The sequence below is a fragment of the Phyllobates terribilis genome, unplaced genomic scaffold (assembly GCF_046119375.1).
Source record: "Phyllobates terribilis strain yellow unplaced genomic scaffold, ASM4611937v1 Scaffold_7__3_contigs__length_470593459, whole genome shotgun sequence".
In the NCBI taxonomy this organism is placed as follows: domain Eukaryota; kingdom Metazoa; phylum Chordata; class Amphibia; order Anura; family Dendrobatidae; genus Phyllobates; species Phyllobates terribilis.
The window spans coordinates 109594592-109621648 of NW_027362767.1; the positions used below are offsets into that span (position 1 = coordinate 109594592).

Genomic DNA, 27057 nt, shown 5'->3' on the forward strand with positions numbered 1-27057 from the left:
TTTTTGTTTACCGAGGGCTTGATTTTTGTATAACAAGCTGCAGCTTTTACTGGTACAATTTTTGTATATGTACAACTTTTTGATCACTCCTTATTTTTTTAAGGTGCGAGGAACAAAACAGCACTTTTGGAATTTTTTCCTAATCTTTTTTGCTGCATTCAGCATGCGGGCTATATAATGATATAGTGTTATAGTATGCATTTTCACAGACACAGCAATACCAAATAATGTATCATTTTTAAAGGAAGTTTTCCTAGATTAAACTATTTTTTAAAGAAAAATGGGATTTTGGGGAGGGTGTTTTTACTGGCTTCTGTTTATGAACACGTAAAAACATTTTTGTGTAATATGTAAAGTACAGACCAAAAGTTTGGACACACCTTCTCATTTAAAGATTTTTCTGTATTTTCATGACTTTGAAAATTGTACATTCACACTGAAGGCATCAGAACTATGAATTAACACATGTGGAATTATATACTTAACAAAAAAGTGTGAAACAACTGAAAATATGTCTTATATTCTAGGTTCTTCAAAGTAGCCACCTTTTGCTTTGATGACTGCTTTGCACACTCTTGGAATTCTCTTGATGAGCTTCAAGAGGTAGTCACCTTGAAGGAGTTCCCAGAGATGCTTACCACTTGTTGGCCCTTTTGCCTTCACTCTGCGGTCCAGCTCACCCCACACCATCTCGATTGGGTTCAGGTCTGGTGACTGTGGAGGCCAGGTCATCTGGCGTAGCACCCCATCACTCTCCTCCTTGGTCAAATAGCCCTTACACAGCCTGGAGGTGTGTTTGGGGTCATTGTCCTGTTGAAAAATAAATGATGGTCCAACTAAACGCAAACCGGATGGAATAGCTTTAAATGGACAGGCACAAACGTGATTGGTTGATCCAGGGCCGTCATCAGGGCATTACTGTCCTTACTGGCATATGGGGCCCGGTGAGCAGAGGGGGCCCAGTCGGGTCCCCTTTCTTCTGCTCACTGGGTCCCAGCGGCAAGATTCTGCCGGTTCAGTTTCTGTGAACATGCATCCTCGGACAGCCAATCACAGGTCGGCAGCTGATGTCAGCATGCACGTCGCTGGAGTATGACGTCACTGTCATGAGTCAGCAACCGTGCTTTGGGTGATGGGACAGCCTGGCGCCACTGGAGGGCTGCAAGTTTTTTTTACTTTTTTTTTTTTTGCAAAGCCGCACTATGGGTGCAGAAGAGAAACATGAGTGCAAGATGGAGAGTCACAGGGGGCAGGATGGAGACATTATTTCTGTAGGGGCTAATTATGGCTATTATTACTACTGTGATGTATTTTATTTTTGAGAATACTGTTTTCAGTGAGGGGGGGGGGGTGCTGCTACACTGCAGGGTAGAACTGTCGCTTTTTTTCCCTCATCTGGTGTAGTGTAGAAGTTGGGGAAAAATTGGGGAAGGTGCTCTGGAAGCTGCTCTAGATAACTTATTTTATGCAGAGATGAGTCCTGGCTGGAAGAAGTGATGGCGGTTTGAACAAGAAAAGCGACTTCACCTAGAGACGTCACCAGTGAGTGAGTGTGTTACCTGTACACTTACACTATACACTGTACACTATGTACAGAGGTCCTGTGTATAATCACACTTGTATAATATTAGTATTGTTTTTTGTTTTTTTTATTATTGATCAGTATTGTAGTATTCGGTCACTATGTGGTGGCAATATGTCGTCCGGTCATGGTGTGACGGTATTTGTTCCTTGTATATGGTCTTATTCAGTCACTATGTGGTCTTAATATGTGATCTGGTCATGGTGTGGAGGTATTTGTCCCTTGTATGTGGTATTATTTGGTCACTATGTGGTGATATGTGATCTGATTATGGTGTGATGGTATTTGTCCCTTATATGTGATATTATTGGTCATTTTAAAAAATGTATGTGACACATTCCCTTAAAATAAAAATATACCTAAAAAGAGTATTGGGTATTATAAGAAATGTTTAATAGAGTAGAGTAGGGCCCAGCCAGAATAGTTTACTTTATCCTGGTGGCGGCTTAAAAAAAATCTTTTGGCCAAAACAAAAGCTGCTGGCTATGTATGTGATGTGGTTCAATGGGAACTGTTAATGTGTAAATGGTGAGGAAGTGGTGCAGAAAGTAGAGTTTTTCCGAAGAGTGGGGAGTGGGACTGTGGAAGGTTTGAGGTGTGGAGGCGGAGCTGTGGTGGAGCCTGGGAGGAGTCTAAATGGGGCCCAAAAATTTTGCCAGTATGGGGCCCCGAAATTCCTGGTGGCAGCCCTGGGTTGATCTCTGACGGGATCTGATATTAATAATGTATTGCAGACCCATAGACCATTGTTTGGCTTCCAGTTGCTATAGCAAAACTTTCAGCACCCTGCGATCAGGCAGTGGGGAGCCAAAGGGCTCCCAATCTCCTTATGTTCCACTGTAACTATTAAAGCTGCATTGTACGATTAGCACGATGTACCTATCTGTTATGGAGCACAAAGTGGCTTCCTCATTACAGATGTGCAAGTCAAATAGCATTAAAGAGTAACTACAGTTTTTTGTTTTTGATTTTTTGTTCTCTCATTATTGTGTCCAGCATGGAAAGTTATGAATGTTTGTAATTCACTTCATTAGGTGATTTTGTTTCTTTCCTGTTCAAAAATGTGATCAAAGTGACCTCCAAACCTCTAGCTTTTCTCAGGCTTTTCTTATTGTTGTGCAACATCAGTCCCCCATGTCTGTTTAATTGGAGTACAGATTCTGTCTGCAGAGGCGATGGCTCCCCAGGATCTGCTTGCTTCCACGTGCGACAATGTTGTCTCCTGCATTAACCTGTTCCGGCCACAACGCAAACGTTGCTGCAATCACAAAACTGGAAAAAAACGCTGCAGTTCTACCTCAATTGCAACACAAAAAACACATGTGAATGCAATAAAGTGCTGTCTCCTTGCATTCCAGCATTGTGTTAAGACAGAGATGCTAGCACAGCAGCAAGAATGGAGCACATCTGTTTATTCTGCACTCCCCTTTGCTGCTGTGCATTTCTCATAGTGCAATGTCAGACTGCAGGACACAGAGCTAAACAGCAGAGCGCTCAGAGGAGACTGTCTGCAGCACTGTGGCATTGCACTGAGAGATGCTGGCACAGCAGCAAGAGAGGAGCACTGAATAAACAGACGTTGCGCTCTTCTCTTGCTGTGCTGACATCCCTCACACATAGAGCACTCACTGGAGACTACACATCCGAGCATTACCTCCCTAGGGAGCATACACGATCCTAAGATGCCACCCCCTCCTCTGGGACCACCAGCTCCTCCCGCAGACTATTCAAAGTGCGCTCCAGCATGTAGATGACTGGAATAGTGATGCTGATGACGGCACTGTCAGCGCAAACCATCTTACTAGCCATTTCAAAACAGTGCAGAAGGGTGCAGAGGTCCTTAATCTGTGCCCACTCTGCAAACATAATTTGCACCACGTCCGTACTGCGTTGGCCCAGGCTATGCAAAATGAGATACTGCGTCAGGGCTAGTCGCTGCTGCAACATGTGCAAAGTGGAATTCCACTGTGTTGGCACATCGCATATCAACTGGCTAACCGGTAGGCCCAAAGACCTCTGTAGCGATGCAAGTTGATGACCCGGGGGTGCGAACGGCGGAAGTGAGCACACAGCTGCAGCCTATGGTTGCCCTGAGTAAAGGTTCCCCCAGGATTCCAAATTATTCTTGAAACCTGTCTCGCCCTATCTGAACCTAGCGGCGTGCGTGTAACATATACCCTTCCCCTCTTTTAACCAGCTGTTTCACAACCCTAGGCCCAGACCTGTCAGTCACCTGTCACTAAATTACCAATCAGTATTTATTTGCTGAAATAGTGTGGCTGGAGCACACTATTAGCAACAAAAATTTAGATTTCGAAATGTGGACTCCTGGCTGAAGTAAAACTAGTAGCACAAAACATTTATATGCAGGAATGTGGCCTGCTTTCTATAGCACGCTAGTAGCAGGATGAATTTAGATTTTCAAATGAGAACTCCTGCTAGGCCAAATATATTACCAGCGCAAAATATTTCTATATATGTATCTGAACTAGCTTACTGACATTCAACCGCCAAGCTAATTATCTCTCTATCCAGTAGCAACAGCAGGAGCAGCCTCTCTGCGCTGTTCCACTGACAAAATGGCGCCAAAACAACATTTCCACTCTTTATATGGAGAGGGACATGTGACTTCGGCGGCCAATAACACAAGCCCTTGTGTCCGGATGTTGCGGATGGTTTCTGCGCCCTGACTGACTGCCGGAATCTCCACACATTAAGTTAAGAAAAAGAGAAATTTTTTTTTTTTTTTTAAGAATAACAGTCGACTGTTCCTCTGATCTCTCCCCACCCCCTCCCCTCATCAAACACGACCCCCCCCCCCCCCCCGCTCATCATATAGCACCACTATCCTAGCCAAAGTCCTAAAAAAATCATTAGTGGAAACGGGAGCATTTACCGCACTTTGGACTAATTTTGCCGATTTAGAGTAAAAACGCTTGGAGGTTCGAACACGAATCTGAATGTGCAATGTTAGTGCCGACTTTGAGATTGGCGAACGTTTTCCAAACAAGTTCGATCATCTCTAGTTAAGAGTTGTTTTTATTTATGCAGCAGAATGTAACCTAGATTACAAGTGAGGACAATCTAAGCGTAGTATTAGATATGATGAGCATGACTGGTAGCAAATTCAAGATTTTGCTCACCTTATATGGTTGTGCACACAGGCACAACTCTAGGATAACGTGTATTCCGTATAAATCCTTGTTAGCGGTCTGCTGCCACCTTTTTATACTGTGGAGGGTCCTTTAAGGCAGAGGTCCCCAACCTTTTTTGCACCAGGGACCGGCTTTAAGCAAGACCAGTTTTCCATGGCCCGGTGGGGGTGGGGGCGGGGCTTTGGTCATATGGGGGTGAGGTTATGGAGGGGTGGAGCTGTATGGGGAGGATGCTGGCGGGACCTCGGTGTACAGCGCTGCTAAGTAGCAGCATTGTACATTGAGCGTCAGTGTATACAGCGCTGCTGCTTAGCAGCGCTACACACTGAACACCGGTACCGGGAGCCGCGTCACTGAAGCCAGTCTGCTGCCCCAGCACGCCCCATATAACATGTTCTGCCGGGGGCGTGTCAGTGAGGAGAGCCTGCCGCCCCACCCAGTCAGGAACACACCATGCTGTGCAGGAGGGCCGCGTCACTAAGACCCGCCCGACGCCCCACCCCGTCCTGCATAATGTTCTCTGCCGGGAGCTGCGAGCTGTCACGGCTATGGCAGAAAACATTATAAATCCACACAGAGCGAGCTCTGACCAGGCGCAGGGCCGCAGAGCTAGCTGTCAGCGGCGCCGCGGACCGGCTGAAAAACCCCAACGGCCCGGTCCTGGTCCGCGGACCGGCGGTTGGGGACCTCTGCTTTAAGGGGATCCAACATAAAAATATTTGTAGGAAAAAAATACAAGAAATTGGCGCTTCCACTCTGTGCCTCCAGGATTCTTCGATACGGTGTATTAAAATGCAAAGATAAAAACACAACATGTATCGGCTGATGAAGGCTGAACCACCTGAAAACGCGTTGTGTTTTTATCTGTGCATTTTAATAAACCGTATCGAAGAATCCTGGAGGCACAGAGTGCAATTTCTTGTATTTTTTCTACAAATATGTTTTCACTTATGCTAGGAGCATTAAAGGCGTTGTCCAAGTTTGTGATGAGTCTGCAATCATTCTATGTGACTGCAGACTTCTGAATTCTCACAGCACGCACTGCTGTCAGGATTCTTTGGTGCTCGTAGAGAGAGTGGGAGGTCACAAAATTACAAGTATGCAATTTGCATACTTGCAGTTATGTGCTGACTAGACATGCGTGCCTGGGCTCAATGAAATTGAACTGAGCGAGGCCAGTCACGTCTAGTCGGAATGTGGCCAGAAGTATACAGATAACATACTTGTGCTCACATGACCGCCACTCTTGCTACCGGCAAGGGAGAATCCTAAAAGTGTGCAGTGCATGTGCTGTAAGAATTCAGAAGCCTGCAGTCACCTAGAATGACTGCAGACTTTCATCTCAAACCTGAACAAGCCCTTTAATTATAAAATAAAGCCCTAAATCCTAACAGCGTGTAATATCCTCACTGTCAGGATTCAGCTTGCCTACTGGTTCCAACAGTCATCACATGGCCACTTCACTCATATGCGTTTTTCATACTTTCGGTCACGTGACCACGAGCTTCTCTTCCTGCTTCTCTCAGTTTTTCCATGAACATTGAGAGAATTAGGAAGAACAGCTAGTCGGCACAAGACTAAGTATACAAATCGCATATGAATGATTGGTCACATTGTAAGGAGATGGACATACTACCCACGTTCCTCCTTGAAGAAGCAAGTGTAATCTTATTGTTAAATTGTAAAGTAATGTTATGCGTTATTGTGATGGAGATGTGTAATGTGAATTGTAATGGTGATGTACTGTAATTTGTTGCACTGTACTGTTAGGAAGCTGTGTTTTGCCCAGCAACAGACAGTGAGTAGGGACAGCTAGAGTTATTAGTTGGGACTAGCCCAAAGTGGGAGGATCTAAGCTAGATGGAAAGAGACAGTTTCTTGGTAAGTTAGATAGGTCCTCTTTCTATGCAGTCCAGGCTAAGGTCCATTGTGAGAAGTGCTGCATTCTAGGGTGTCCCTAAAGTGAGAGGAGACCGACCGAAAGAGAAAGCAAGATCCCTCATTGAACAGTCCTACACGTAGTCCTGGTAAACCAGCAACATCGCTTACATGTGGCCTGCAGAGGTGTAGCGCCCTCGCAGCACAAGTCCACACATCCAGCCAGGACCCCACTTTAATGTAACGTGCCGGGCATAAGCGACGACTACAACATGATGTCTACGCAAAACGCATGAGGTGGGGGGGGGGGTCCAGACTGAATTCTTGCCCTGAATGCCAGAAAATCTAGATACAGGTCTGTTGTAACGGCCACGAGCATTCTGCTAAAGACTGTAAAGTAAATCAAACCTGCAAAAGTAGAAGAGAGGTTCCTGCAGTAATGGTTGATGAGCTGGTTTCCTTTTTTAATAGATTGGATATTTACTAGTCATGTTTTATAAATTCATGGCAGAATGTTGCAAATGATAAAATGCATAGTATACAAATAAAAGAACTGAAGTCAAAATAGCACCGCATATAACCTTAACTGTACGACACCATTACAGCAAATGATTGTGCTTAGAATTCTTGTCCCATCTCCATCAGAATGAGCGCTGAGCCCAGTGATTGGCTGCAGCAATCATGTATGGTATGGTTGTGACGTCACCACTGCAGCCTGACAACAGAGACCAAGGCCAGTGGTGAAGGGGCATTGCTGAAACAGCAACGGGCCAGTATAGCTAATAGGTTTTTTTTTTTTTCCCCCCCAAGCCCATAAAATATAAGAATACGTTTCTACTTTTTTATTTTAAGGATTGTGTGGTTTTATACAAACAGAGCTTAAATTATCGTGTAATGGGAAATTGTGCACCTTTTCAACATTAAGATATGTGGATAATAATATTATAATAATAGTCACTATGAATGTATGAGCATTTAATCATTTAGGGCTATTTGCAGCATTTTTATTGCTCTATATTATTTCCAGTGAAAAAAGAAACAACTTTGCAATGCTCATGTTTTGTGTTTGCAGCTACTATGCAGACTTATGAATCTCCATGGTAATAGAAAACAAACAATCTGTCTAACGTTGTCACGTAACAATTCTCAGCACATTGAGTGCGCGTGCAACGGTTAATTTATCTGCTCTCACTCAACCTCTGTTTTAGGCTATAAAATGAGCATAAATCACACCCCCACACATTCAGCACACCCAGATTCTTAATTCGCTGCCACCACTCATCAAGTACACGGGGTGATGAGTCAGCAATCTATGCTACTGTCTGACAATCAAAAAGGTCACACACTCTCTTAAAGGCTATACGAGGATCAAAGATAAAGATTTTAAGCTTTAATATAAAAATATACAGTACAGACCAAAAGTTTGGACACACCTTCTCATTTAAAGATTTTTTCTGTATTTTCATGACTATGAAAATTGTACATTCACACTGAAGGCATCAAAACTATGAATTAACACATGTGGAATTATATACTTACCAAAAAAGTGTGAAACAACTGAAAATATGTCTTATATTCTAGGTTCTTCAAAGTAGCCACCTTTTGCTTTGATGACTGCTTTGCACACTCTTGGCATTCTCTTTATGAGCTTCAAGAGGTAGTCACCGGAAATGGTCTTCCAACAATCTTGAAGGAGATCCCAGAGATGCTTAGCACTTGTTGGCTCTTTTGCCTTCACTCTGCGGTCCAGCTCACCCCAAACCATCTCGATTGGGTTCAGGTCTGGTGACTGTGGAGGCCAGGTCATCTGGCGTAGCACCCCATCACTCTCCTTCTTGGTCAAATAGCCCTTACACAGCCTGGAGGTGTGTTTGGGGTCATTGTCCTGTTGAAAAATAAATGATGGTCCAACTAAACGCAAACCGGATGGAATAGCATGCCGCTGCAAGATGCTGTGGTAGCCATGCTGGTTCAGTATGCCTTCAATTTTGAATAAATCCCCAACAGTGTCACCAGCAAAGCACCCCCACACCATCACACCTCCTCCTCCATGCTTCACGGTGGGAACCAGGCATGTAGAGTCCATCCGTTCACCTTTTCTGCGTCGCACAAAGACACGGTGGTTGGAACCAAAGATCTCAAATTTGGACTCATCAGACCAAAGCACAGATTTCCACTGGTCTAATGTCCATTCCTTGTGTTCTTTAACCCAAACAATTCTCTTCTGCTTGTTGTCTGTCCTTAGCAGTGGTTTCCTAGCAGCTATTTTACCATGAAGGCCTGCTGCACAAAGTCTCCTCTTAACAGTTGTTGAAGAGATGTGTCTGCTGCTAGAACTCTGTGTGGCATTGACCTGGTCTCTAATCTGAGCTGCTGTTAACCTGTGATTTCTGAGGCTGGTGACTCGGATAAACTTATTCTCAGAAGCAGAGGTGACTCTTGGTCTTCCTTTCCTGGGGCGGTCCTCATGTGAGCCAGTTTCTTTGTAGCGCTTGATGGTTTTTGCAACTGCACTTGGGGACACTTTCAAAGTTTTCCCAATTTTTCGGACTGACTGACCTTCATTTCTTAAAGTAATGATGGCCACTCGTTTTTCTTTACTTAGCTGCTTTTTTCTTGCCATAATACAAATTCTAACAGTCTATTCAGTAGGACAAACAGCTGTGTATCCACCAGACTTCTGCACAACACAACTGATGGTCCCAACCCCATTTATAAGGCAAGAAATCCCACTTATTAAAGCTGACAGGGCACACCTGTGAAGTGAAAACCATTTCCGGTGACTACCTCTTGAAGCTCATCAAGAGAATGCCAAGAGTGTGCAAAGCAGTCATCAAAGCAAAAGGTGGCTACTTTGAAGAACCTAGAATATAAGACATATTTTCAGTTGTTTCACACTTTTTTGTTAAGTATATAATTCCACATGTGTTAATTCATAGTTTTGATGCCTTCAGCGTGAATGTACAATTGTCATAGTCATGAAAACACAGAAAAATCTTTAAATGAGAAGGTGTGTCCAAACTTTTGGTCTGTACTGTATATAGAACGTACAATAAAAGATATAAAGAGAGAAAAATAAAACGACACACAAATATGCAAAACAGTTCTAAAATAAAAAGGGATAAATAACAGAAATACTTATTGTTCTTCTGTTTCCTTGGGGGAAGGGGAAAATTAATTATGGATCACAAGCAGCATCTGCGGCCCCCACATGTGAACCCCTTCTTTGTGCCATCCAGCTTTTTCAGCGTTTACCATAGGCTCGTATTTCCAGGATGACTCGGATTGGCCCATTCAAACGTTGCTTTCTGTGAATGGACGATGAGCCAAGTTGTGGCACTTCAAATACCTGTCTATCCCCCTTCTCTTATACAAACAATAGGAAATATTCTCTCGGTTACAACCCATCTGCTAGCTCTTTAAAGTTAAGGCTCCTGGAGCCCAACTGCCAGGCTTGACACCTCTAGTATTCTCCAAGGGGACCCCCCTCAGTTTGCAGTTCCCCCAATAAGAGCTATCTCCTGTGTATGAGAAGACAGCATGTGGAGTGAGAATTAACTAGTTATTTTATATTTTCCCATACAATTATATATTTCCTTCACAAATGTGATTTTCCAGTTATACTCTCCTCCATGTGTCCCCTACTTCTTCTTAATATTCATTGATGTATTAGAAGGAAAAAGGGGACACTGATTGCTGTCACTTATGTGAACACTAATTAAAAAGTTCGATTGTGCAAGTCAAAGTGACCCATCAGTCTTTTCAGCATTTTATTTTCAGAGTATTGATACACTATATGGACAAATATGGTTTGGAGACCCGGACGAGGATTGTAGACAAGACTAGTCTAGCACTGCTCCAGGTGATTGACAGGTCTCTCACTAAGTACACACATGGAAGAGACCTGTCAATCACCTGGAGCTAGTCAGGATTGTCAATTCTCTGCCTATGGTCTCCGGCCGAATCTCCAAACTATATTTTTTCTGAAGAATCTGAGAGAACAATATGACTTGCAGTCGTACAGCCAGGCTGGGATTCCTGCTGCCCTTGGTTTGGGCAGCATGAATAGAATGACAGGTTCCTTTTAATAAAAAAAAGGAGGATTGGACCTCTTCAATTATTAAAGGGAACCTGTCATCTGATTCATGTTGCTCAAACCATGGGCAGCATGACTCACAGCCTGGCTGTACGATTGCATCCAGTTATGTTTATCTCAGAAAACTATGGCGTTTCAGAGAAAGCGTAGTTAGAAGATACCATTGGGGTCAAAACTAGATGGGCTGCCCCTGGCCAGTTCTTCCCAGTGCTGCTGCGGGATATTGATAGCTCTCTCCCACATATGTGCACAGGGAGCGACCTGTCAATCACCTAGGGTGGCGCTGGGTGGAGCGGATTGGGGCAGTGCTGGACTAGTCTAGTATTTGGCTATAGCCCCAGCTAGGACTTCTACCAATATTATCTGCCGAAACACTGGTGGGTTTCAGAGAGAAGTATACCGGGCTACAATCGTGCAGCCAAGTTCTAATTCATGCTGCCCACGGTTTTGGCTGCATGAATCAGGTGACAGGTTCTCTTTAAGTCAGCAGATTGTGCTTGTATTATCTAAGTGTTGTATTGTGGGAGTGAATGTTTCTGTTTGGTGAATGTTGTATATGACAATTATTTGATCTTTGGCAAAGCAAAGTGGAGATTATCACGCTGTGCAGGCTGCGCTCTTGGAAAGGATGAGATGCGGAGAGTGAAAGTAAGGATGTAATCACATCAATGCATTTTGGTGTCGGACTGGCGCCTTTGTCAAGGTAAAAAAAAAACAAGTGTGACACTTGTACTCTCCGGATCTTCTCCTTTCCGTGAGGGTAGCCTGCACATCTTGATAATCTCCACTTTGCCAAACTGCTGTTATCTGGACCATACTCTCCTCCACCCCTGGCTGCAGCTACTGCACATCAGGCTTCTATAGATGTTGTGTCCTTACCTCTGCCATCACCCTCACCCCGATCCAGATCTTCCCAATTATTTGATCTTTCTATTACAACAATAAATTAGTATTGCAAAATCCAGATTGTGGATTTTATTATTGTGATAACAAGTGTTTGCCATTGACATTTTTATTGATAAATGTCTAAGCATCTTGTGAAAACCTTACTATTCCTTCACCCCCATAGGTATGACTAGCTCTACGCCATGAGTCTGAAGACTACTGGATCCCAAGAAGCAGATACCATGGACCCGAATGTTGGAGACTCATGTGAAATAGAGCCCTCTTTTGGGCAAGATTGTGTCCAGCGCTCTGTAAGGCCACCTCCAGTTCATACAGGGGCAGACTGGAAAATTATCTTACACCTGCCAGAAATCGATACCTGGATAAGAAGCACAGCTGAAAGAGTAAGAGGACTTACACAGTCTGTGCAAGAAGACCCTCAAAGCAAGCATGTTGATGTGCATCTAATGCAACTCAAGGTGAGGACAGCAGTACATGTGAAGCATTTTACATTTCATTTTGCTCTTTTCATGTTGTGTCTACAATGCAAAGGGTGAACCGATACATTTCACTGGTGGAATCTAAAGCCAAATTTGTCCTTTACAAAGCAGTGTCAGAATGTTTAAAGAGGTTTACAAACGCAATGGCTCCAGTAACCAAGATCTCCAATGTCCCCTCTTCTCCAGAAGAGTAACATCACACAATATTATAATTGTATAGTTAGGATAATGAAGTGGTCATCAATGCTCGTCTAGGGCAGCAAGGCTTGCTTTTGTGTTTGATATAATTTCCTAAATTCTCAGACAACCCATTTAACAGTAAGACCCATTTGGACAAGCCAAGAATTGGGGAACGAGAGTTCATTTTCACATGAGCATTCTCCTCCAACTATCAGCCTGTCTATACAGGTCAGCAATCGCCCGACAAACAAGGAAACGCTTACGGATCATTGTTTTTGTCAGCACAACACCGTTTCACCCCTTAGCGATGAGCGCCGTACATGGGGAGAGGACCCAGAAGCTCAGCCCGTTTCATTCTCGACAGATGATGGAGCTTTGCTTCTATAGGACCTGTCCACTCTTTAGTTCCTTCCTAAGGTACCACCCAATAAGAAATCAATTGGACCACACTTCAGACCGACACTACTTTCACCCAGCCTCAGACAGTAGGGCAACCATAATTCTTTGCCCCTGACTAGGGCACTGGTGGATACAGACAGAAAAGGGCCCCTGGGCAAGAACAGTACATGGGCCATTTACAGCCCAATAACTTATCATGATGCACAATTCCACATGTTTTGGAGGTGGAAATCCCCCCTTACCTCTTGGGCCCTTGTGCGGCTGCCTAGGTTGCACCAATGATAGGTCCGCCCTTGCTCTAGGACTCCTACTATGCCACCCTTCCTACAGTCTATGTCACATAGTCCACCCTGTACTCTTGGGGCAACCAGACCACTGCACTGATGTCAATTCTTTGGCTGACAAGGAAGGGATCAGCTTTGAATACCCTACCCTCAAAACGCCAAAATTGCGATCTTTTGGTCGCCACAACAAAACAAAAAAAATGCAGTAATAAGGAATAAAATTTCATATCTGTCCCAAAATGGTACAAATAAAAACATCAGCTCACCCCCCACAAAAGGAAGCCCTCAACAGAAAAATGAAAAACCAAAAGCATTTTTTTTCTTACACATTTCCATTTTTTTCACCAATAAAATATTAAAACTGGACAAATTTGGTATTGCAGTTATCATAGTCATGAGGAGAATAAAGAACAGGTCACCTTTATACACCAAAAAAAACCAAATCCCCCAAAAAACACAAATGTCATAATTGCAGCGTTTTTTTTTCTTTTTTTCGCAAATTCTCCCCACTTGGAATTTTTTTCCCAGTACACTATGTGGTAAAATGAATGAAGTCATTCAAAAGTCCATCTCATCCCACAAAAAACAAGCCCTCATATGTCTATGTGGACAGAAAAAGAAAAAAGTTATGGCTCTTTGAAGAAGGGGAGGAAATAAAATGAAAACACAAAAATGGAAATTGGCCATCTACAGTAGTGAAGGGGTAAAAACTGCAGTGATCAGAGCAAGCTCCAGTGCTACAGCTGCAGGCAGATACCAGCTGTGTCACACAGCTGACACCTGCCTGATATTAAAGGGGTTGGCCATCGCTTTCCATGTCCCTCTTATGTGTCCTAACTCCCATAGATAAGCTCTGCACTAATACCTGCTGTGCCTCATCCTGCAGGATCCTGAGCTGCTCCCTGGTCACATGACCTCTGGCTGAGACTCTCCGGCTTCCTGCTGTGATGTCAGACTCTCCCTCACTTCTGGGCTCTGACAGGTGGGAGGTGGGGGGTGGGGCTTAGCAAGCAGGAGGAGGGGTTAGCGAGTAAGTGGGTGGGGCTGCATGCAGCATAGATGCCATATAGACCACTGACACCTGCTTAAAGGCAATGTCCTACACCACAGACACCTGCTTAAAGGCAATGTCCTACACCACAGACACCTGCTTAAAGGCAATGTCCTACACCACAGACACCTGCTTAAAGGCAATGTCCTACACCACAGACACCTGCTTAAAGGCAATGTCCTACACCACAGACACCTGCTTAAAGGCAATGTCCTACACCGCAGACACCTGCTTAAAGGCAATGTCCTACACCGCAGACACCTGCTTAAAGGCAATGTCCTACACCGCAGACACCTGCTTAAAGGCAATGTCCTACACCGCAGACAACTGCTTAAAGGCAATGTCATACACCGCAGACACCTGCTTAAAGGCAATGTCCTACACCACAGACACCTGCTTAAAGGCAATGTCCTACACCACAGACACCTGCTTAAAGGCAATGTCCTACACCACAGACACCTGCTTAAAGGCAATGTCCTACACCACAGACACCTGCTTAAAGGCAATGTCCTACACCACAGACACCTGCTTAAAGGCAATGTCCTACACCACAGACACCTGCTTAAAGGCAATGTCCTACACCACAGACACCTGCTTAAAGGCAATGTCCTACACCACAGACACCTGCTTAAAGGCAATGTCCTACACCACAGACACCTGCTTAAAGGCAATGTCCTACACCACAGACACCTGCTTAAAGGCAATGTCCTACACCGCAGACAACTGCTTAAAGGCAATGTCCTACACCGCAGACACCTGCTTAAAGGCAATGTCCTACACCACAGACACCTGCTTAAAGGCAATGTCCTACACCGCAGACACCTGCTTAAAGGCAATGTCCTACACCGCAGACACCTGCTTAAAGGCAATGTCCTACACCGCAGACAACTGCTTAAAGGCAATGTCCTACACCACAGACACCTGCTTAAAGGCAATGTCCTACACCACAGACACCTGCTTAAAGGCAATGTCCTACACCACAGACACCTGCTTAAAGGCAATGTCCTACACCACAGACACCTGCTTAAAGGCAATGTCCTACACCACAGACACCTGCTTAAAGGCAATGTCCTACACCACAGACACCTGCTTAAAGGCAATGTCCTACACCACAGACACCTGCTTAAAGGCAATGTCCTACACCGCAGACACCTGCTTAAAGGCAATGTCCTACACCGCAGACACCTGCTTAAAGGCAATGTCCTACACCGCAGACACCTGCTTAAAGGCAATGTCCTACACCGCAGACACCTGCTTAAAGGCAATGTCCTACACCGCAGACACCTGCTTAAAGGCAATGTCCTACACCGCAGACACCTGCTTAAAGGCAATGTCCTACACCGCAGACACCTGCTTAAAGGCAATGTCCTACACCGCAGACACCTGCTTAAAGGCAATGTCCTACACCGCAGACACCTGCTTAAAGGCAATGTCCTACACCGCAGACACCTGCTTAAAGGCAATGTCCTACACCGCAGACAACTGCTTAAAGGCAATGTCCTACACCGCAGACACCTGCTTAAAGGCAATGTCCTACACCGCAGACACCTGCTTAAAGGCAATGTCCTACACCGCAGACACCTGCTTAAAGGCAATGTCCTACACCGCAGACACCTGCTTAAAGGCAATGTCCTACACCGCAGACACCTGCTTAAAGGCAATGTCCTACACCAGAGACACCTGCTTAAAGGCAATGTCCTACACCACAGACACCTGCTTAAAGGCAATGTCCTACACCGCAGACAACTGCTTAAAGGCAATGTCCTACACCGCAGACACCTGCTTAAAGGCAATGTCCTACACCACAGACACCTGCTTAAAGGCAATGTCCTACACCACAGACACCTGCTTAAAGGCAATGTCCTACACCACAGACACCTGCTTAAAGGCAATGTCCTACACCACAGACACCTGCTTAAAGGCAATGTCCTACACCACAGACACCTGCTTAAAGGCAATGTCCTACACCACAGACAACTGCTTAAAGGCAATGTCCTACACCACAGACACCTGCTTAAAGGCAATGTCCTACACCGCAGACAACTGCTTAAAGGCAATGTCCTACACCACAGACACCTGCTTAAAGGCAATGTCCTACACCACAGACACCTGCTTAAAGGCAATGTCCTACACCGCAGACACCTGCTTAAAGGCAATGTCCTACACCGCAGACACCTGCTTAAAGGCAATGTCCTACACCGCAGACAACTGCTTAAAGGCAATGTCCTACACCACAGACACCTGCTTAAAGGCAATGTCCTACACCACAGACACCTGCTTAAAGGCAATGTCCTACACCACAGACACCTGCTTAAAGGCAATGTCCTACACCACAGACACCTGCTTAAAGGCAATGTCCTACACCACAGACACCTGCTTAAAGGCAATGTCCTACACCACAGACACCTGCTTAAAGGCAATGTCCTACACCACAGACACCTGCTTAAAGGCAATGTCCTACACCGCAGACACCTGCTTAAAGGCAATGTCCTACACCGCAGACACCTGCTTAAAGGCAATGTCCTACACCACAGACACCTGCTTAAAGGCAATGTCCTACACCGCAGACACCTGCTTAAAGGCAATGTCCTACACCGCAGACACCTGCTTAAAGGCAATGTCCTACACCGCAGACACCTGCTTAAAGGCAATGTCCTACACCGCAGACACCTGCTTAAAGGCAATGTCCTACACCGCAGACACCTGCTTAAAGGCAATGTCCTACACCGCAGACACCTGCTTAAAGGCAATGTCCTACACCGCAGACAACTGCTTAAAGGCAATGTCCTACACCGCAGACACCTGCTTAAAGGCAATGTCCTACACCGCAGACACCTGCTTAAAGGCAATGTCCTACACCGCAGACACCTGCTTAAAGGCAATGTCCTACACCGCAGACACCTGCTTAAAGGCAATGTCCTACACCGCAGACACCTGCTTAAAGGCAATGTCCTACACCAGAGACACCTGCTTAAAGGCAATGTCCTACACCGCAGACAACTGCTTAAAGGCAATGTCCTACACCGCAGACACCTGCTTCAAGGCAATGTCCTACACCGCAGACACCTGCTTAAAGGCAATGTCCTACACCGCAGACACCTGCTTAAAGGCAATGTCCTACACCACAGACACCTGCTTAAAGGCAATGTCCTACACCGCAGACACCTGCTTAAAGGCAATGTCCTACACCGCAGACACCTGCTTAAAGGCAATGTCCTACACCGCAGACACCTGCTTAAAGGCAATGTCCTACACCGCAGACAACTGCTTAAAGGCAATGTCATACACCGCAGACACCTGCTTAAAGGCAATGTCCTACACCACAGACACCTGCTTAAAGGCAATGTCCTACACCACAGACACCTGCTTAAAGGCAATGTCCTACACCACAGACACCTGCTTAAAGGCAATGTCCTACACCACAGACACCTGCTTAAAGGCAATGTCCTACACCACAGACACCTGCTTAAAGGCAATGTCCTACACCACAGACACCTGCTTAAAGGCAATGTCCTACACCGCAGACACCTGCTTAAAGGCAATGTCCTACACCGCAGACACCTGCTTAAAGGCAATGTCCTACACCACAGACAACTGCTTAAAGGCAATGTCATACACCACAGACACCTGCTTAAAGGCAATGTCCTACACCACAGACACCTGCTTAAAGGCAATGTCCTACACCGCAGACACCTGCTTAAAGGCAATGTCCTACACCGCAGACACCTGCTTAAAGGCAATGTCCTACACCGCAGACACCTGCTTAAAGGCAATGTCCTACACCGCAGACACCTGCTTAAAGGCAATGTCCTACACCGCAGACACCTGCTTAAAGGCAATGTCCTACACCGCAGACACCTGCTTAAAGGCAATGTCCTACACCGCAGACACCTGCTTAAAGGCAATGTCCTACACCGCAGACACCTGCTTAAAGGCAATGTCCTACACCGCAGACACCTGCTTAAAGGCAATGTCCTACACCGCAGACAACTGCTTAAAGGCAATGTCCTACACCGCAGACACCTGCTTAAAGGCAATGTCCTACACCGCAGACACCTGCTTAAAGGCAATGTCCTACACCGCAGACACCTGCTTAAAGGCAATGTCCTACACCGCAGACACCTGCTTAAAGGCAATGTCCTACACCGCAGACACCTGCTTAAAGGCAATGTCCTACACCAGAGACACCTGCTTAAAGGCAATGTCCTACACCGCAGACAACTGCTTAAAGGCAATGTCCTACACCGCAGACACCTGCTTCAAGGCAATGTCCTACACCGCAGACACCTGCTTAAAGGCAATGTCCTACACCGCAGACACCTGCTTAAAGGCAATGTCCTACACCACAGACACCTGCTTAAAGGCAATGTCCTACACCGCAGACACCTGCTTAAAGGCAATGTCCTACACCGCAGACACCTGCTTAAAGGCAATGTCCTACACCGCAGACACCTGCTTAAAGGCAATGTCCTACACCGCAGACAACTGCTTAAAGGCAATGTCATACACCGCAGACACCTGCTTAAAGGCAATGTCCTACACCACAGACACCTGCTTAAAGGCAATGTCCTACACCACAGACACCTGCTTAAAGGCAATGTCCTACACCACAGACACCTGCTTAAAGGCAATGTCCTACACCACAGACACCTGCTTAAAGGCAATGTCCTACACCACAGACACCTGCTTAAAGGCAATGTCCTACACCACAGACACCTGCTTAAAGGCAATGTCCTACACCGCAGACACCTGCTTAAAGGCAATGTCCTACACCGCAGACACCTGCTTAAAGGCAATGTCCTACACCACAGACAACTGCTTAAAGGCAATGTCATACACCACAGACACCTGCTTAAAGGCAATGTCCTACACCACAGACACCTGCTTAAAGGCAATGTCCTACACCACAGACACCTGCTTAAAGGCAATGTCCTACACCACAGACACCTGCTTAAAGGCAATGTCCTACACCACAGACACCTGCTTAAAGGCAATGTCCTACACCACAGACACCTGCTTAAAGGCAATGTCCTACACCACAGACACCTGCTTAAAGGCAATGTCCTACACCACAGACACCTGCTTAAAGGCAATGTCCTACACCACAGACACCTGCTTAAAGGCAATGTCCTACACCACAGACACCTGCTTAAAGGCAATGTCGTACACCGCAGACAACTGCTTAAGGGCAATGTCCTACACCGCAGACAACTGCTTAAGGGCAATGTCCTACACCACAGACACCTGCTTAAAGGCAATGTCGTACACCACAGACACCTGCTTAAAGGCAATGTCCTACACCACAGACACCTGCTTAAAGGCAATGTCCTACACCACAGACACCTGCTTAAAGGCAATGTCCTACACCAGAGACACCTGCTTAAAGGCAATGTCCTACACCACAGACACATGCTTAAAGGCAATGTCCTACACCACAGACAACTGCTTAAAGGGAATGTCGTACACCACAGACAACTGCTTAAAGGCAATGTCGTACACCACAGACAACTAAAGGCAATGTTGTACACCACAGACAACTGCTTAAAGGGAATGTCGTACACCACAGACAACTACTTAAAGGGAATGTCGTACACCGCAGACAGCTGCTTAAAGGGAATGTCTTACATCGTAGACAACTGCTTAAAGGCAATGTCCTACACCACAGACAACTGCTTAAAGGCAATGTCGTACACCACAGACAACTGCTTAAAGGCAATGTCGTACACCACAGACAACTAAAGGCAATGTTGTACACCACAGACAACTGCTTAAAGGGAATGTCGTACACCACAGACAACTACTTAAAGGGAATGTCGTACACGGCAGACAGCTGCTTAAAGGGAATGTCTTACATCGCAGACAACTGCTTAAAGGCAATGTCATACACCACAAACTGCTTGAGGCTGGAGTCACACTAGTGTATAAAAAAATCGGTCCGATGCTGATCCAGAAAAGTAGGACGAGTGTCATGCGCGTACAATGCGATTTGTCCTCACCTCAGCATCCGTATGACATGCGCATGCAATGCGTTTTTAGTATCAGCTTTTACATACTGTCATTCTCTATGCAATTTAAAGCTAGTTTACAAACTAATAAAGTAATCTTATATACAGAGATAGATAGATATGGGATAGATAGAACAGATAGATATCCTGCAGATATGTAATGTCACAAGCACACATGCACCGTACGCAGACATGCACGCACACACGGTATGCAGACATGCATGCACACACAGAACGCAGCATCTGTGCAGGGCTGTTGGCGGTGTTTGATTACCAGCACTTCATCAGACATGGCCGCGTGCAGTGCGCTGTGCGGCTGTGTCTGCTAGTAATGACGTGGCAGGGGTGACACACAAGCACAATTAAAGGTACAGCTGCTGGGGGAGTGGCCTGGACCCCCCACAGCAAGTGGTCCCCCCTGATGCTCCAGGGCCCCGGCACTTGCCCGGGTGCGCCAGGTGCTGACGCCGACCCTGCATACATGATATAAAACACAAACGGAAAACATTCTGTATTTAGGGAAAAAGGTGCCTAAAACAAGGTGTGTAATAAGCTCTGGAGCTCAGAGATTGCAGGATGTCAGAGGGTTAATTGCACTGGCTATATCCAAATTTATCTATAATCTTATTTATTTTGCTCACTTATATATCGCCATTAATTCCACAGCGCTTTACAGACATCATCATCACCATCCCCATTGGGGCTCACAATCTACATTCCCTATCAGTATGTCTTTAGAGTGTGGGAGGAAACCGGAGAACCCGGAGGAAATGAACGTAGACACATAGCAAAGTAACCTGATACACCATAGAAAACCAATGCAAAATGTTTTCCCTATATAGTAAAATCAACATGAGCAAAACACAGCATAAAACAAAAAAACATTTTTCCATGTAATGAAATCACGCACAACATGATTCATCAGCCCAAATCTTAATTACCGCATCAATGATTCCCAGTAGGGACAATGTCCCTTTAACCAGGTTTTCTCTTCTGCAGTAAATGATGTTTTACCAAATGGTTCTTTATATTTTTTGTTCTTCTAAAAGACAAAATGGGTCTACTTTTTGCTGTTTCAGATAATCCGATTTGATTATATGCCAATTCTTATTGATTATTGATTTAATTTTTTCAGCCATCAGACTGAACCCAAAAGGGAATACAGATCAGCTATCATTTGCCTTTCTTTTTCTCTTCTTTATAGCGTGGACCCTCTCTTCTTGTCGAGCCATACTCATGACTTTTTCAATTATGTTACATGGATAATCATTTCATCTTTTCTTTGATTCATTGTTTTTTTCCAAAGTGTGTTTTGTCTTAAGTGTCTAACTCGAGATTCAGTGACTTTGTATTCAGGGAATTTAGAAGGGACGGACTTGTATGAATTCACTGATTGTATTTGTATATTCCTTTGTTTCTCATCCGTGTCATCCCCACTAGTAAAATAAGCTCCATTGTTGACAATTAGTGATGAGCGAGTATGTTCGGTTAACCCTATGCTGAGTGTCTTCAGCGTGCTCTGTGATATGGTTGAATCGCCCCGTGTGCATGATTTGCGACTGTTTGACAGCTTTAATACATGTGAAGAATGCCTGTTTCTTACACATTCCTCACATGTATTAAAGCTGTCAAACAGTCGCAAATCATGCACACGGGAGTGATTCAACCATATCACCGAGCAGCTGTAACTACTCGGCGCTCGCCCGAGCATACTCGCCGAAAGGGTTAACCGAACATACTCGCTCAACACTATTGACAATGCCATCCAGTGTACATTTTGTCGCATGTATGCAATCTTTTATGGGTGAATACTGCTGTGCAAGATGTGAGCATGTTAAGCAATTGACACCTCCTCCAACAATTAGTTGGCTGACACCTCCATACACATTAGAGTGACTGACAAACCTTTCAATATTGGCAGGTGCATCTGACATTAGTCGAATGAGGGAATTTAGACCTTCTATAGCAAACTGAGGGCATTTACAGTTTTGTAGATCTCAATGATCACTGCAATTTCTTGTATTAGACTTCCATCTAGTGGCTGATGTTCAGTACTGTACATGGAAGCTGCATGATGCATTTTTATTAATAACCATTTACAGTCATGTCCATGTCAAGCATCATCTTGGCATATTTTGTTCTATCCCTTAAGGGGGGCCAGAGTGTAGCTTGGAAATAGCTCGAGGGCTATACAGTGAGACATGAGATTGGATCACTCTGTATACAATGGCAAGAAGAGAAGTGACAAACATATTTCACGGTCAATAAACCATTACTTGAAGTTTTGAAGTAGAACAGCAGCTGCCACAACTGAGAACTTGAGAAATTTTATACAGTATAAAGAGCTGCAATAAAATGTCACATATATTTTTTTTTACCTCCATTGTTCTCTTCATACTGTATGCACACTATGGCAGCTCATGCACATTTTATTTATTTTACTCACTTATATAGCACCATTAATTCCCCAGTGCTTTACAGACATTATCAGCACTGTGCCCATTGGGGCTCACAATCTAGATTCCCTATCAGTATGTCTTTGGAGTGTGGGAGGAAACTGGAGAACCCGGAGGTAACCCGCACAAACACAGGGAGAACATACTAACTCCTTGCAGATGTTGTCTTTGGTGGGATTTGAATCCAGGACCCCAGTGCTGCAGTGCTAACCACTGAGCCATACACATGGTTTATTGTGAGCCTACATAAAACACTTGTAGCTCTCTACGGGCACATACTATACCTCCACGCGCCATGGGTTTTTTGCTCATTCTGTAATAATTCCATCTGGCCTTGTTACTAAAGCTGGGGGATACTGTGTCATTCCCATGGTGTGAAAAAAAGGATTTTCTGCTGTGTATTCGCTTGTGTTTAACAGTGCCAGAAAAGTGCATGAGATTTTAAAAAATCTCATACACATATTGGAAATAGTCTCTTCAGAGAGGAAGAGGATTAGAACTCTAGCGCCACCTATAGGAAGTAGCAATCTTAAAAGTCAGTATCGACTATCTAGCGAGCCTTGTCACATGACTAAAATCTCAATGTGACAAGGCTTGTTAAAGGGTCGATATTGACCTTTAGGATTGCTACTTCCTTTAGATGGCACTAGAGTTCTAGTCCTCTTCTTTTCCGAAGAGACAATTTGCATATTTCCCAGCATTGCGGCTTAAAAGTCTCCTCACCTTGGCATGTCAGGCTTGACATGTCACTCTCCGCAAGGAGAAACATTACTCCTTGGATCCTGATGCACATGTTGGGAAATATATCCATAGTGTAAACTGACAGGAACTGTGGGTTTGAGATCTGCTTGGACATTTAAACTCAGCAGAATCTCTGCTCGAAAAAGCAGCAGAAAAAAACACAGCTATATGTGAACACGACCTATATATCTAGCTATGAGCCACCCACAGCCCACAACAATAAATATAGGAGAAATTTGTAATCTTGAGCTGAATTGCAGGCAGTGAACCCAGAAGCAGATTATACATGTACATAGAAATACACTGTTATATACAATGATTTCTTTTGTATACTAGAGGTAAAGAAAAAGTCATTTTTTTTTGTTCCTATGAAATTACTAAAAATAATAAAAAGCAATTACAAAAATAACTTTTTTTTCTTTTTTTGTGAGTCTCTTCAGTACTCAAACCCACAACCTTCAACATTACAGGAAAGAGCTAAAGTAATAGAGCTACAAGCTCTGGTGATGTCACTGGGAGAATTTTGAATACTTGATCTGTATTGAAGGTTCTGACTCCACAGGCAGATTACATAGAGATACATCTGTACATAGTAGTGTATTTCTATGTCCCTGTATTCTAGAGGGAGAATAAAAGAGATTTTGTCTTTCCTATACAATTACTAAAAAAAATTAATGAAAAACAATTACAATAATGTCCATTTTATTGAGCTTTTTTTAAAATAAATAAATAAACATCACAAATCAGCAAATACCAGACATATTTGGTGTCCCTGCAATTGTAACAATCCGCACAACATAACGGCTTGTTCACGAAGTTGGACGAGTGGAATCTGCATGTTTCAACTTATGTCATGCAACTGCTATGCAAGTGGGTGTTTTTTTTCCTCACCTAGCATCCGTATGACATCCGTATGCAATCCGTATGCAATGCGTTTTTAACATCATCTTTTACATAGAAAATTACTCTATGTCATTTCAAGCTACAGTTTTATATCTAATAAAGCCATCTTATATACAGATATAGATAGCTAAATAGATAGATGTCAGTGATATATGGAATCAGTGCTTCATGTGTGTAGTTTTCTGTACTTGTTTTTAGCTAATAAATAAAAGAAAAAAATGTCGTGGGTTCCCCCCCTATTTTTAATAACCAGCTAAGGGAAAGCAAACAGCTGTGAGGTGATCTTAATAGTCTAGGAAGGGTCTAATATCCATGCATCTTTCCAGCCTATTAATATCAGCTCACAACTGTCTGCTTAGCCTTTACTGGTTATTAAAAAGGGGGTCCCCCCAAAAAAATGATGTGGAGTCCCCCCTATTTTTAATAACCAGCAAAGGCAAAGCAGACAGCAGCGGGCTGTTATTAATAGGCTGGGAAGTGGCCATAGATATTGGCCCCTTCCCAGACTAATAACACCAGCCATCAGCCGTCCCAGAAATGGAGCATCCATAAGATGCGCCAATTCTGGTGCTTAGCTGCGGCTCTTCCCAATTGCCTTGGTGCGTTGGCAATCAGGATAATGGTTTTGGGGTCGATGTCAGCTATGTAATGTCCGCTGACATCAAGCCCAGGGATTAGTAATGGAGAGGTCTATCAGACACCCCCATTACTAACCTCGTAGTCAAAAAAAAGAAACACACAGAAAAGTTCTTTATTGTAAAAAGCACTCCGCGATAATTACCCTCTATTACCCATTTATTGCCATAAAAGAATAAAGTAATCCAAAGGGGTTCGCTGTAAATCTGTAATAAGGAGGTCCCATGATGAACCCCGATTCTGCTACATCCGGAGGCTGTGATGCACGGCTGCCAGAACACACTGAAAGTAGCGTGTGAATCCGGCTGCTGTGATGAGCAGTGACATCAGTAAAGTTCGCAGCTGATGGACTGCGGTAACCTTACTGACGTCACCACTCGCAGAAGAAGAACCGTCAGTAAGTTCGCACCCTGCGAGCAGTGACATCAGTAAGATTACCACAGTTCATCGGGGGGACCCCATGTAATTTTTTTTGGGGTCCCCCCTTTTTAATAATCAGTAAACACTAAGCAGAAAGTTGTGAGCTGATATTAATAGGCTGGGAAGATCCATGGATATTGGCCCCTTCCCAGAATAATAACACCAGCTCGCAGCTGTCTGCTTTCCCTAAGCTGGTTATTAAAAATAAGGGGGATGCCACGCCATTTTTTATTCTTTTATTTATTAGCTAAATGTTACAGATCCGGGTGGTGGAACCTCTGTGCTGCGGTGCAAGGAGGGACCAGAGGGGCGTAACTAGGTATCAACTCGGACCGACCAAGGTCGTACAGCGGCTCAATCGACTCCGTGACCAGGGACGGACCGAACAGAAGGACCAGGTGCTACTCTGGGCCAGACCTTGTATGAGAGCAGGTGACTCCCACGGGTCAGAAGGCAGGGACTGACCGGTACAGCAGATGAGTACGGCAGGTAGGCTGATGGGTGATCCGGGTAGACTGACTGGCAGACACGGCAGGTAACAAGCAGGAGCCTCCAGGTAGGCTGGCTGGTAGGCATGGCAGGTAACAGGCAGATGCTTCCCGGTGAGCGGGCTGGCAGGCACGGCAGGTAACAAGCAGGAGCCTCCAGGTAGGCTGGCTGGTAGGCACGGCAGGTAACAGGCAGGTGCTTCCAGGTAAGCAGGAGGGCAGGGCCCATAGACAGACTGGCGGACTGGACTGTAGACAGACTGTCGGGCTGGAGAGTAGACAAGCTGGCGGACAGGACTGGTAGTCAGGTTGGCGAACTGGACTGGTATGCAGCCTGGCGGACTGGACTGGTATGGAAACTGGGGGGCTGGACTAGTAGTCAGGAGGGCGGGCTGGACTTGCAGTCAGGCTGGCGGGCTGGACTTGTAGTCAGGCTGGCGGGCTGGACTTGTAGTCAGGCTGGCGGGCTGGACTTGTAGTCAGGCTGGCGGACTGGACTTGTAGTCAGGCTGGCGGGCTGGACTTGTAGTCAGGCTGGCAGCGGGACCTGAGGGCTGAGGCAGAGCTTAACACACAAAGCTACAACCTTGCACAGGCACTTCCATTTTGGAGGAGGTGCCTTTTATATGAGAGGTCCTCCGGCCATTGTCCGGGGACTCCTTAGGACGGCGCGCGTGGCCCCTTTAAGAGGGAGGGAGCGTGCGCGCCGGCAGCAGCAAAAGCAGGAGCGCCGGAGGACGCCGGGCGGGGAGCGCGGTGGTAAGAGGGACGGCATCTCTGCCTGTCAGGGGGCAGAGACGCCGATACTACAGTACCCCCCCCCCCCTTTACGCCCCCTCTTTTTTAGGCCTGAAAGAAATTTTTTAAGGAGAAGCGGGGCGTGGATGTTCTCCCTGGGTTCCAAAGTTCTCTCCTCTGGGCCAAACCCCTTCCAATCCACCAGAAAAAAGGTTTTTCCTCTTACCCTCTTGGTGGCCAGAATGTTCTCTACCTTATAGACGTCCTCAGCGGAGACTGGAGCTGGGGAGGTACCTGGATTGTCCGAAAAAGAATTAAGCACAACTGGTTTGAGGAGAGATACGTGGAAGGAGTTGGGAATCCGTAAGGTGGCCGGGAGTTTTAACTTGTAGGCTACTGGGTTGATTTGCTTGAGGACTTCAAATGGGCCGATGAACCGTGGACCCAACTTATAGGAGGGTATTTTGAGACGAACATGTTTGGAGGAGAGCCAAACCTTGTCTCCCGGACGGAATTGAGGTGGATCCAGACGTCTCTTATCAGCATGTTTCTTCATCCGCTCGGAGGATTGAAGAAGTGCGGATCTAGTGTCCTCCCAAATAGTGGAAAATTCGCTGACCAGAGACTCCGTGGCAGGGTTGTCCACTGAAGCGAAAACGG

The 27057-nt window shown here is 45.2% G+C and overlaps 1 protein-coding gene across 1 annotated transcript in view; it reads left to right on the forward strand.

The window, feature by feature from the left end:
- The window catches only part of AKAP6 (A-kinase anchoring protein 6), a 424676-nt gene that overhangs the window by 69455 nt on the left and 328164 nt on the right, over window positions 1-27057 (forward strand). Inside the window, exon 2 of the mRNA XM_073639078.1 lies at window positions 11781-12075. Within this exon, the coding sequence (XP_073495179.1) occupies window positions 11800-12075 (276 nt within the window). The 5' untranslated portion in view covers window positions 11781-11799. The remainder of the gene's footprint in view (window positions 1-11780; window positions 12076-27057) is intronic.